Source organism: Podarcis tiliguerta (genome assembly GCF_965153285.1).
Source record: "Podarcis tiliguerta genome assembly, chromosome: 8".
NCBI lineage: Eukaryota > Metazoa > Chordata > Lepidosauria > Squamata > Lacertidae > Podarcis > Podarcis tiliguerta.
The window spans coordinates 57,087,553-57,099,959 of record NC_139541.1 but is presented as its reverse complement, the minus strand read 5'-3'; the positions used below and the strand labels follow the sequence as shown (position 1 = coordinate 57,099,959).

Below are 12,407 nucleotides of genomic sequence, written 5' to 3'. Positions count from 1 at the left end.
TAACAACACATCATCATAATCTCATTCTGCAAGGTAACTAAAGCAGTCTGAAGGATGAGGATCAGCGGTTGCTCTCTGCCGCCATCTGGAGGCAAAAAAGAAACATAAAAATATACTGTTTCCTTACTTTACAGATACACATAGGGGGTTCATGACCATCAAACTGACCATGAAACCTCTGATTACTGTATTCTGTTCAAGGCAAATTATGCAATGTGGAACAGCAGATTATTGTTTTTCTAAGTGCCTATTTTGCAGGGGGGAAAATCTTGTACTTTGTTCCCCCATGCCCATAAATCTACAGCTTGGAGTATGCAGTCTTGTAATGTTCTATGCTCTGAAATTAACAATTAACTTCTGAAGAACCAACTCTCTTTTTCTGTGTTTCAGCAAAGGCACCATATGAGGTAACAGACAAAAGTGCAGGAACAAAAAACACTGCAGACATGCAGATATTGCTCTGACAGAGGAGAATGTATTTTGGAACGTGCTGGGTGGGGGTGGGCAGAAAACTTCACTTTTGCGAGCTGCAACTTTTCAGGCCTGCCTGGCACACACAGACCTTGTTCTGCAAAAGGCGGTGGTGTTTTTTGTACTGCAAGCTGGCCATTCTGTTGAAGCAATGGCTTTCATTTACTGATACAGAGGCTGTTGGGTAGGAAATGGAGCATTACTTGATGAGTGGTGGAGAATGTAAGACATAAAAAAGAAAACGGATGGACAGAAATCTCCTGAAGCCATCTGGACTTCTCTGATGGTTTGAAATAAGGTGCTGGTCTGTTCTAAAAAGGCACCAGGCAGCAAATTCAGCAGCCCCATGAAGACTCACTCTTCCGTTCTCAGTCAAACGTCAGTTTGAGTTTTAAACAGATTGCCCTTTGCTCAGATTGGGCACTAAAGAACAGGTTTCTGGAGGGGGGGGGACTCCAGGGCAAAAAAAAAAGGGGGGGGAGCGCAGACCTAGAGCTTTAAAGTTTGGGCCATGCCTGGGAAGAGGGGGGAAAAGTAAGTGTGGATAAGCCCAAAGACTATGCTTGTTTCCTGCACTCTTGTTGTCCTATAATCCGTGCCAATTTTTGGCCTCGCACAGGGCGCTGTATTACAGAAGATTACCAAAAGCTGCCCCTGCTCTTATAAGCATGTCTGCTTGGAGTTACAAGTTGATGGAAGGGGAGGGAGCTGCTGTGCTGGAGTCGTGTTTGCAGGTTTCCCATAATGGGCATCTGGTTGGCCACTGTGAGAACAGGATGCCAAACCAGATGGCCCATTAGGCTGATCCAGCAGGCTCTCCTTATGTTCTTGTGAGGTCTGCCCTAGGTCTTTTGCAGATGAGGACAGTACGTAGAACCACCATTCCCGGACAAAACGATGAAGACAAAATTTCGTGGATGCACAATAACGAGTACAGAGGGAGACACCTCCTACTACCATACCCTACAGGTAGTGGAAACCAATTCGGAAGTTAATCCCACTGAACTAAGAAATGGGATCTACGCCTAACTAAGCGTGCACAGGATCGTATCGCGGTGCCACAATCCTCCTTGGCTCACTTCTCCTGTTCCTCCTTGGGAAACGTGGTTCTATTTCTTTGGTACACACAACTATTACCTTCTGGGGAGGTAGAACAAAAACTACAACTCCCAGGCTCCCACGCGGAAAGAACGCGCGTCGCTCGCGTATGGCAAAAAATATCGCGATACCGAGGAACATGGAGGGGGGGAAAAGAGATTTGCGCCTGCGCAGTAAGTAGAAGCAGTCACAAACGTAGAGAAGGGGCGGGGCTCACCCTCCTCAGTCCCAACCCCGCCGCCATCTTGTTTCACCGCCACTTTGCGCTCGCTCCGTCCGTCACATCCCCGCCCCCCCTTCCTCGTTGCGTCCGGGAGCGCGCGGGCTGCGGTTGACGCACTAGCACTCGCACCCGCCACCGGAGCACAGCGGAAACCACGGACTCTTGACTAGCTTGGTGAGTCTGGGATGGATCTTTTTTGTTTGTTGGTTGGTGGGGGGGTAGATCTCGTAGAGAGGAGTAGCAGCAGTTGGACTCTGTTTTTCCCCTCCCCCTCTCTCGGCGCCGCCATTCCCTCCCTTCCCGCTTCTGATTGGTTGGATGGGCCCTCCGGTGTTGTCTCTGATTGGCCGGCAGTGGGGTAAGGCGGCCGCCCGGAACTCCAGCTCGGCGATTGGGTGAGTTCCTCCGGCGGACCGTGGAGAGAGCAGGATTCAACGGAAATCGCATGTTTTCCCCGCCCCCCGCCCCTTTCTGATGCCCTTAAGCGCCCAACGGTATTGGGGCGGGGCTGAGAGCGAGCGCGTGCGTCTGAAAGGGAATGCATGGAAGTTTATGGAAGTAGCCAGGATAGAGGGTGGAGGAGAGCGGGAGAAGTTGTCGGAGTGGGGCTGAGGGCAAGGCGATCAGGGAAGTGATCAGGGGAGTTCAAGCTTTGGGGTCTCAGTAGACCTTGAGGCATCAACATCCTGTGCACGCTTAAGGTGGTTGGACAGAAGGAGCCAAGTTGGGACTTCAGAGTAAGCATGTTATAGGGATGCAGGACCTAGAAACCTGAGAAAGAGGCAGTGGGCACAGTAGTTAGAGTAGCTCACATCTGTTAGCCATGAAGCTCAGTGTGTGACCTTGAGCTATGTGTTCTCCTCTCAGCCTTACCTACCTCTTAGATCCAGTGTGGTATAGTGGGTAGATTATTAGACTAGAACCCAAATTCCTATGCAGCCATGAAGCTCACTAAGTAATTTTGGGTCCCTCACTGTCTCTCAGTCTCACCTGCCTCACAGTGCTGTTGCGGGGATAAAATAGAGTGGAGGAGATCGATGTATGCTAATGTGAGCTAGGTGGAGGAAGGATGAGATATAAATGTAATACAGAATAAACGTCGTGAGGATGGGGAGAGGGGTAGTAAAGGGCCATGTATATTGCCCTGAGCTCATTGGAGGGCTATTGTGATATTTTAATAAAGAACGAAGCTGTCTCAGTCATTGCATTCGTCCTTTTCCATTCATCCAAGCCTTGACTTTGTTTTTGACCTGATTTTATTTAAAGCATCTTTGTACCTTGCTATTCAGCTGGAAAGATTCCTAGATAGCCTTACAGGCCAATAAGAAGCAATACAGGTTTATAATCTATAAAACATTAATGATGCACATGGAAAAGGGGTTGAGGAGGAAAGGAAGAAAATAAGCAAACTCTGCATAGAGGCTTTTATTATATTTTAAGACCCAGGGATGTTATGTTCAACTGCTTTTGTGATTTCCCTCCCTTTTTCTGCTCTGATAGATTTTGTGACACTTCATTTTTTCATTTGTGTATTGCTTGTTTAACTTTGATAAAACATTTATTATACAAGCATATCTCATTTTATCGCACTTCACTTTATTGGACTTCACAGATACTGTTTCTTACGAGGATGCAGTTGCAGGCAGCTTTGCTGCTTCCAGGGGAATGAAGCCCTGTCGTGTGTAATAATTATTATTATGCCACCCCTCTTTGGGAAACTGGAGTGAAGCTGGCTGGGGCAAGGTTTTTCCCCTCCTGCCCCTGCAGCCGGGGGGGGGGGAGAGGGCTAGCTTAATAGGTACAGTATAGTGTAAATATTACTTTTTTACGTACTGGGGAACAGAACCGAAAAGGGTGTGAATCACTCTATTGCAATATTTGCTTTACTGTGGTGGTCTGGAACTGAACCCGTAATATCTCCAAGGTACCCCTGTATGCTTCCCAAGCTTCACCCAAACAATTTTCATTGCTTCCTCATAACTTGATTTAATCCTCTTGTTGTAAGTGGCTTTGAATACCCTGTCTGATAGAAAGGCATAGAAATGGGAGCATATTTGCATGGGAGCAAATAAAGGTATCTTAATAGGAACATATTTTACGACAGAATTTCCCTAGCAAACCAGAGGTTAAACTAACCCCAGGAGGAGCTTGCAGCCGGCAGTATCACCACATAGTTTGGAAAGCTCTACTGTAATGCATTGGAGGAGAGAGATGGAGGGGCAGTTGCCTTGCAAGACTGCCTTGCAACATTCCACATTTTAGCCTTTAAACTTTTAATCCTGTGTGAATATGAATATAGTCAGCTACTTTTAAATGTTGTTTTTGAGTACATGTCGTTTTGGAGGTTACTACTACAGTGGATGCTCGGGTTGCGAACGTGATCCATGCGGGAGGCACGTTCGCAACCTGCAGCAATCGCAACCCGCAGCACCACCTCTGCACACATGCGGGTTGCGATTCAGCGCTTCTGCGCAAAGCACGATTGCCAAAACCTGGAAGTACGGTAACCTGTTCCGGTACTTCCGGGTTTTGGCGTGTCTGTAACCTGGAAAAAAGCAACCTGAAGTGTCTGTAACCCGAGGTATGACTGTACTTAGAGATATTAGCAAATAGATGAAGCATTTGGCATGTTTTAGCTGCTCTTGCGGCAAGTAACATAACACTGGGAATTGAAATACAGTGGTACCGCTGGTTGTGGACGGGATCCGATCTGGAGCTCTGGTTGGATCCTGAGGTTTCCTCAGCCGGAGGGACTGCTTCTGTGCATGCGTGCGGCACGGTACAGTGTTTATGCGCATGCGTGTGCGGCGAAACACTTCTGGGTTTGCTGCTTTCGCAACCCGAAGTTTACAATACCCAAGGGTAACATAAGCCAAGATGCTACTGTACTATGTATAATTATTTATCTTCCCTTAAAACATATATATGGCCCTTCAATATTGAGTTCTTTATGAAGATGTTTTTGGAAAAGCATTTAATAATACCATTCATATAAAGTCTTTAAAGTATTTTGTACAATTAAAGTAAATAAGTAGGATAAATAGTGATAGATTACAACACTTCAGCTATAAACATGTAGAACTAAGTGGCTGTTTTCTAAAAACAGTACATGCACTATATGGGAGAAAACACTAAACTTGAAACTCCAGATTTTATGTTAAGGGAAACATTACTACACCTTGAAGTGTTCTGTCAAGCAAGTTTCCAGCTTGACTGCTATTATCTTCCTTTAATGTCCTGGCATTAACTAGGCAGCCCAGGGCTATATTAGACTCATAGTGACTTTGCTTGTGATTTCTGTGTCCTTGTCCTTCGCTACACAACACTGATCTATTCTCAGCAGGTAGTATTGTCTAGTTAAAATGAGCATGTGCTAGGAATGCAGGTGGGTGTAAATCAGGGGTTGGCAAAGTTTTTGTGGCTTGGGCCGGTTCATGGTCCCACAAACGCCGCAGTGGGCCGGAGTGTGCACGCATGCATGCGCAAATGCTATTTCCGGTGCGGAGGAAGCGTGCCCAGCTTCCCATTGGGTGCAGGAGCTTCCTGCAGCCAATGGGAGCCAGCCAGCACTGCGGAAGGCGGTCCCCGCTCTACTCCACGCCGGTTTAGCACGGCGCACAGGAGCCGACCGAGCGGGCGGTGGGGGTCCATGGGCTGGTTAAACAACCCCCTGGGCCGCTTGTGGGTTGGGAGATGCAGCTCTGTGGGGATGGAGTTCCACATCTTAGGTGCTGCCTCAGAAAATGCTGTCTCTCAGCCTGCCACCACCTGAAACTTCTGAGGGTGGCTGAGTTACCTTGGCTGCTCTTAACACATGAGAGGGTCTCTAGGGAAATACCTCTGATATTTGGGGCATCAGTTGTTTACAATTTTAAACAGTAGCATGAGCACCTTCAATTGGGCCCAAAAACAAACTGGCAGCCAGTATGTAGATAATATGGACCTAGATGGAACAATATCTGACTCTGTATAGGGCAGCTTCCTATGCTGGTTTGCAGTTCCTATTATCCCTGACATTGTCCATGTTGACAGTGGCTGATGGGAGTTGGAGTCCAACAACATCTGGGGGGCACCAGCTTCCTCACTCTAGCTCTGACGTCATCTGACACCATCATAGCTGTCTTAAGAGTTTTTTGTACTGTTAGGCAATGCAAACTATTGATTCTGGAGCAGGAAGAGAACATGCAATGTTTCATCTTATAAAAGCTCATTTTCAACATCTGTCACAACCATGAACATTATCCGTCTAAACAGTTTGACTAGCACAAGGACTTCCAGTGATGCAGTAGAACTTTCTTTTCCCTGTGTACCTCCTGCGTGCCCGTAAATCTGCTCTGTAGGGTTGAAGGAACTCCTGGAACAGGTTTAGAGGAGAGGAAGCAGGCAGGAAAGTTCCATTATGCAATTAAAAGTTATTGTGCTAGCGAAGCTGTATAGTTGGATTCCATCCCATGTTTTTAAAATCGGGATCATAGCCCTGTTTGACTCTTATTCTTTGTTGATAACAGTTTCTGCCTTGGAGGCATGGATTATGGGTTTTTTTGTTTTCTATTTCCAAATCATCATGCAGTAGTGTCTTAGCCCTAAATTTTTGCCCCAGGTTGTCCAGAGTAATCTTCTTCTTCACTGTCTCTACTTGGTTTATTCTCCTGATCTTGTTGAACATCTCGGCATCAGTTTTTGAAGTATAGGGCTCAGAGGCCTCCCATTCTTGGTGTTGGATTTTCTGTTGTAGGACTCCTTTTTCAGCCTCTGAGATTTCCAGATTGTCTTTGGAGATCTTTATTACTCCACTATATTGATTTATTTTCAGCCTCAGCCTGCCTCAAATTATTTCTCCTGCAAGAACTTCTGATTTTCTTGGTCATATGATTGTCTTGCCTCAAGATGTCATAATAGTGGCTCTCTGTTCTTCTTTTCTTGTGGCAGTGTCAGCTACATATCTGGATGCCCTGCTTTGAAAGGAATTTCATACAGTTATTGGGCTAATACTTTGTGCTGAATGTGTTTCACACTATGAGGCAAGGATCAAAGCCAAACACAGTGATGCTTTCTAATGGCCCTGGAGGTCCATTCTCCTCTAAAGTGGATCTTTTGGGCAACAGTGTTCGAAACTCCCATTGTTCTAGGTCCATTTGGCAACAGGGAATTTCATTAGCGCAAGCAATTTCTGAGCTCTGGGTGCAGTACTGCACCTAAAATTTCAGTGGGAGGAAAGGAGGACCTTTTTCTGCCTCCCCAATTCCAGCTACTCTCTGAAGACTGGCGAAGAGACCCTCTTAAGATTAATAGGGGGTGGGCAGGGGAAGGACTAGACCATGTGCAAAATGAACATAATATTTTAGCTGCAGTTCATTAATTTTCAGCTTTGTGTTCTTTCTTTTTTTTAAAGCGTGCCTAGACATTCTGTTGTTGCACCCATAATCTAAGTTTAAGGTACCATTTGGCTCCTAGCTTTCATATCTAGTGTTTCTAATACGGGTGGGCAGACTTGGCCTGAAGCCATCCCTCTTTCATAACTAGGGTTTGCTTTTTCCACTAAACCCATATTTCCTATTGCCTACTCTGCTTTTTCTGTCAGTCCCTGTAGAGGTTCCATTTTGAGAGTATGTATGTGTGCCTTGCTCTCCTCCAAAACGTGCCTTATTTCCTCTGAATTTTTTGTTCCCTTTTGGTCTTTTTCTTTACTGTTTCTTACACTCTGACCTTCCCCATCCCCTTTTCTTCTCCTGATTTTGTCCGTTTTTCTTTTCCAGAAATTAGGGGCAAGCTGTCTAAAGCTCCCGTTCGGTCTCTTGTTTCTCTTGACCAAGCCACACAATTTAGTTAGATGTGAGCTGTGAAAGCAGTAGAAGTAAATAATACTTCATAGCAGCCACCTATGCTTAAAGGTATGCTACCTTTGAACATGGGGAAGGGCCATAGCTCAGTGGGAGAGCATCTACCATGCATACAGAAAGTCCCAGGCTCAATCCCTGGCATCTCCGAGAAAAGTTGGGAATGTCCTCTGTCTGTAACTCTGGAGAGCTGCTGCCAGTCAAGATAAAACTGAGCTGAAAGGGCCAGTGGTCTGACCCTGTGTAAGGTAGCTTCTTAGGTTCCTATCGCCGGAGCAATTTCAGCGGTTATTGCCAATGATTTTAATCTGTACTTTGGACCCATGAACAGAAGTTTAAAAAGTTTATTCTTCCTTCCCTGCTCCTATTATCAACTTAACATCACAGTGTTTCACAGAGAGTTATGAGTCTTAAATACCCCTTTTATCTGTAAACAGTGTGATAATGCACAGTAGCCAGCATGGTTTTTATCTGTGCAAGCAGCCACTTTGTGCGAGTTATTTCCATATGTGGACTTTTCCCACTAAAGCAGGTATTTTGTTGAAATGAAAGGCGACATGCAAATTATTTTAATCAAGTAAATGAAAAGCTACAAATAAACAAATCTACGCGTTTGCATTCAACTCAAAGAACCAATGTTGGCCAAGGGTCCATTCTGTGTATCTTCACCAACCACACAAGTTCACTAATAATAGTAAGGCATTGCCTGCTTGGACAGCTTAGCCATACATTCCCTCCCTCCTAACCCTTGGATGTTGGAAGGTAATATGGCTATATCATTGTTACATTTCCTCCCACCCTTCTGCTATAGGACATAAATTACTATGCAGTATGGAATATAAAATACTGATCTCTTGTGTCTCCCTGTGCTCTTGAGGGAACTGTATTAATAATGACACTGCTCTTTCCAAGAAGGTTTCCAATCTACACAATTTATATAGCTGACCTAAGAGGAAAACAATATTTTGTTTACTTGTAAATTAACATAATTTAGTGATCAGATGGGCAACTTTATTTAGGAAATATATGAAGAATCATTGGCAAACTTGGTTTAAATCTGAGATCTAAATCTGCTTCCTTTTCTGATTTAAATCAGTCCGTTCTGGTGGAGGGTTATGCCAATTATTAGGATTAACAGGTGTGATAAGGTACCTCCCCACTCTTCATAAACTTCTTTCCATGTATAGCTTCCTACTAAACCAGGCATAGGCAAACTCCATTCCTTCAGATGTTTGGGACTACAATTCCCATCATCCCTAGCTAACAGGACCAGTGGTCAGGGATGATGGGAATTGTAGTCCCCAAGCATCTGGAGGACCGGAGTTTGCCTATGCCTGTACTAAACCTTATGTGCCACAGTTCTACACCCTCTTTTCTTTTTTAGGCTGGAATTCTCTGCTTCCAAGAAACTTCTTTTTCTCAACTCCCTTCTCAGGGATGGGAATTGTTCTTCCTGTCTGAATGGTGAGCAGCACCCCTATTCTTTTCTAACATTTTATATTTCAAGTTGAAAACATCCACTTTGAAAAACAACAACTTGGAAACTAGCTTCTTAAGAAAAATGAGTATTGTTCATATAAGCCAACAGAGCAAAGACAAAATCGCATTTTCAGACTGTTTAGTACCCTTATTATGAACAGGAGAATGTACTTTTTCAGGCTTCCATTGAGTTTTAGTTTTGATCTGGCTGACGTCCGAGCTGCAACTTGGTTCTGAGGAATTGCACAAGATCATTTAAAAATTATGCTTCTATACATGTTCCTTCTAGCTGTGAAGATTTGTGCAAGTTGGTAGCTGCACTGACAGGAATGTAGTTGCAGGTAGATTGATTTAAACCAAGAGGATTTAAATTGATGATTTACTGTACTAAGGTCAGGGTACTAGTTATGCTGCATAAAGCCTTAAAACAGCTTGGGACCAGGATGCCTTAAAGGCCACCTCACCTGCTATATATACCTGGTTGATCACAGTGCTCTGCAGGTGAGGGTCTGCTGCAGATACCATTTTATGAGGAGGTTTGTTCTGCACAATGCAGGAATCCAGCTTTTAGTGGTGTGGCACCTACCCTTTGGATTCCCACCCCCCTTTGAATATTAGACTAGTGCTATTTCAGTTGCCTTGACACCTACTGAATACCTTCATCTTTCCATAAGCATTTTAAGTTGAGATCTGACCCAACTGCATCTATATTGGAATTGTTTTTGCTTTAGTTTTTATTGTTTTATCACTTGTTTGCTACCCTGGGCTCCTTTGGAAGGAAAGGCAAAATAAATTATAGGCTAGGAATGACTTAATTAGCTCTGTCAGAGGAAGCACAATTATTATTTTGTAGTATTATCATTACTACAAAACAATCAGTAAGAAAAAGAGTTGATTTCAATCAAGTTTCCTATTGATGCTTGTTTTCTAAATATTTGCCTTTGCTAGGGGACTTGCTCCTGTCAACTTTGCACCTGTCAAAGTTAGCCCTAGCTGTGGTACCCACTGGACCATAGAAGTTCCCTACCCCTGGTATACATGGCTGCAGCCTAAACTCTGTTAATTTACAATTGAATAGAGTAGTATTTTCAGTGTTAAATCTCTTTGCAGGTAGAATGTAAATATTCATACTTTAGAAATGATCAAATTGGTTCTTCAGTTACATAGAAAAGACTCATTTAAATCAATGTATTTGGTAGAGGTATTACTTTTAGTTTTGAGATTAGGTATAACATATTTATATGCAAGTTATTTTATAGTAGTGGGAAGAGCCTGGCGCTGCCCAGAAATTTGAAGAAATTTGTTAAAATGTGATTGTAAATGGATAGTGTCATGTGTGAGTTTTAAGGAACCAGGCCTGAATCAGTTGGGGAGGGGAAAGCCAATGGTTAATTAGGGTCAATTTTTTCCACCGTCTTGAATCAAAATGGCACCTGATGTCCAAACATAGGCAAAGACTTCCACCTCCACTTCTGGAACTCTTGCTGAGACCAACCTGTCCAAATTGGTGCAGAGTGGGACTGTCAGGTTAAATTTGTTGAAGACCTGCCAAATGGGACAACAATATCTTCAGAGGTGCCCAAATCAGCATAGTTTGTACCTGATACACACACAAAAAGGAAGAAGCCACACCAAAGTCAGGTTTCAGTCCATTTGATTCAAAATGGCACCTGGCACCCAACTTTTGACAAATATCACTGAAGGAACCCTTGTGCCAGGTTTGGTGACGTAATCTCAAGAGATGGCCAAACCTATGCCAAAAAATAGGTAAAGTCATGCCAAAATGATGTTTTGGTCTGCCATCTTAATTCAAAATGGTGCCTGGCATCAACTAAGTCTGCCACCCTCACCTTGGGAACCGTTGTGCCAACTTTGGCAACGATATCTCAAGAAGTGCCAAACTCAGAGAACAGACAGATAGGCCAAACTGTTTCCAAAATATATAGAAGATTATTTTATTTTTTAATGTTGTTGCTTTTTAAACCCACTCACATTTGTGTTTGGGGGCTGGGGCTGCTTGGCATTTTGTATATCAGATTGTGTAAATGCCTCAAGTTCATATCTAGAGTGACATATCTAGATTGGCAGAAGAGAATGGAACAGCAAAGATTCTCTTCTGCCAGTCCATTCATGGCTGCTGCTTCTCCCACCACCCCTTTTATTAAAGAGATATTAGAAGCAAAAGTATTCAGCCTTTCATATATGAACAGAATAATTGGCTTGCTTCTGCAACAGGTTGTGCACATTTGCCTGTGAGTTGGGATGGCATTATTACATTGCTATATTGTATTACAAGGAATCATTTACTCTTCCCACAGACCAGTTGCAAGGCTTGCCTAATATATGCAGTGTGTTCTCCTGATCCAAGAGCTTGGACTTTGGGGAAGAAGGGATTTGTGCAATGCAAGCAGCATAGCACTTCTGCTTTTGCCTCTGGATTGAAAACTGATGTCCACAGTTAATTTAGTACTTGGTCACAGGTCCAGGTCCGCAAAACAGAAGTAAGGTTTGCTTGTTAGGTTAGCCACTTTCCACGTACATTTGTTCAGTGAAATACTGTGTTTTATTACAATTCAGGTAAAGCATTGTAATGTTGCAAGAGATTATGGTGGTGTTGGTCTTAACATTGTTTAGTTGAGTTACTCTAATGCAGGCATAGGCAAACTTCAGATGTTTTGGGACTACAACTCCCATCATCCCTGACCACTGGTCCTGTTAGCTAGGGATGATGGGAGTTGTAGTCCCAAAACATCTGGAGGGCCAAGACAAGCAGGCAGTATTAGGAAAGGAGGGTTTGGATTAGAGAGAGGGAGCGGTGTCAGGGAGAAGAAGGAAGCTAGGAAGAGAGAGGGGCTGCGGGTCATTCAGTAGATAGACAAATGCATCTGACAAAGTAGGCTTTAGTCCATGGCAGCTTATGCTGTGTTAGGGAAGGTGCCACAAGGTTCTTATGCGGTATCTGAATGTTCTCATGAAAAGCGTGCAGGTGTAGGTGCATAAAATGATTTCACCTGCCTTTTGAATTATTATATTGGCATGTCTTTGGCAGTTGCAGGAAGCTGAGCTCAGTTGCGGGCATGGAAACCTGCCGCATTTCTGGCAATTGATGTGTAACTGCTGATGTGTGGGAAGCGTTTGTGATGACTGTGTGCAGTAAGGGAATCCCTTGATGAGCAGCTAGTTTTGCCAGAAGACCACTTTGACAAGAGGGGTGGGTGGAAAGAGAACCAGCACTCCTGAACCTCAAGTCTGCTGATGAGTCCTGCTGCCATAAGGGTGCCTGGGTACTCTAATAATGA

General features: G+C 44.0%; 1 protein-coding gene across 3 annotated transcripts in view; it reads left to right on the top strand.

Annotated features, from left to right (window-relative positions):
- Positions 1-1,789: 1,789 nt before the first annotated feature.
- NFYC (nuclear transcription factor Y subunit gamma) overlaps positions 1,790-12,407 on the top strand; it is a 52,506-nt gene continuing 41,888 nt past the window's right edge. The window contains exons 1-2 of one of the 3 annotated variants that reach the window (XM_083453143.1): positions 1,820-1,966; positions 3,405-3,470. In XM_083453143.1, the coding sequence (XP_083309269.1) occupies positions 3,458-3,470 (13 nt within the window). In that variant the 5' untranslated portion in view covers positions 1,820-1,966; positions 3,405-3,457. Of the gene's footprint in view, positions 1,967-3,404; positions 3,471-12,407 lie in introns of all 3 variants that reach the window. The other 2 variants (XM_083453146.1, XM_083453144.1) reach the window with 2 other exon arrangements.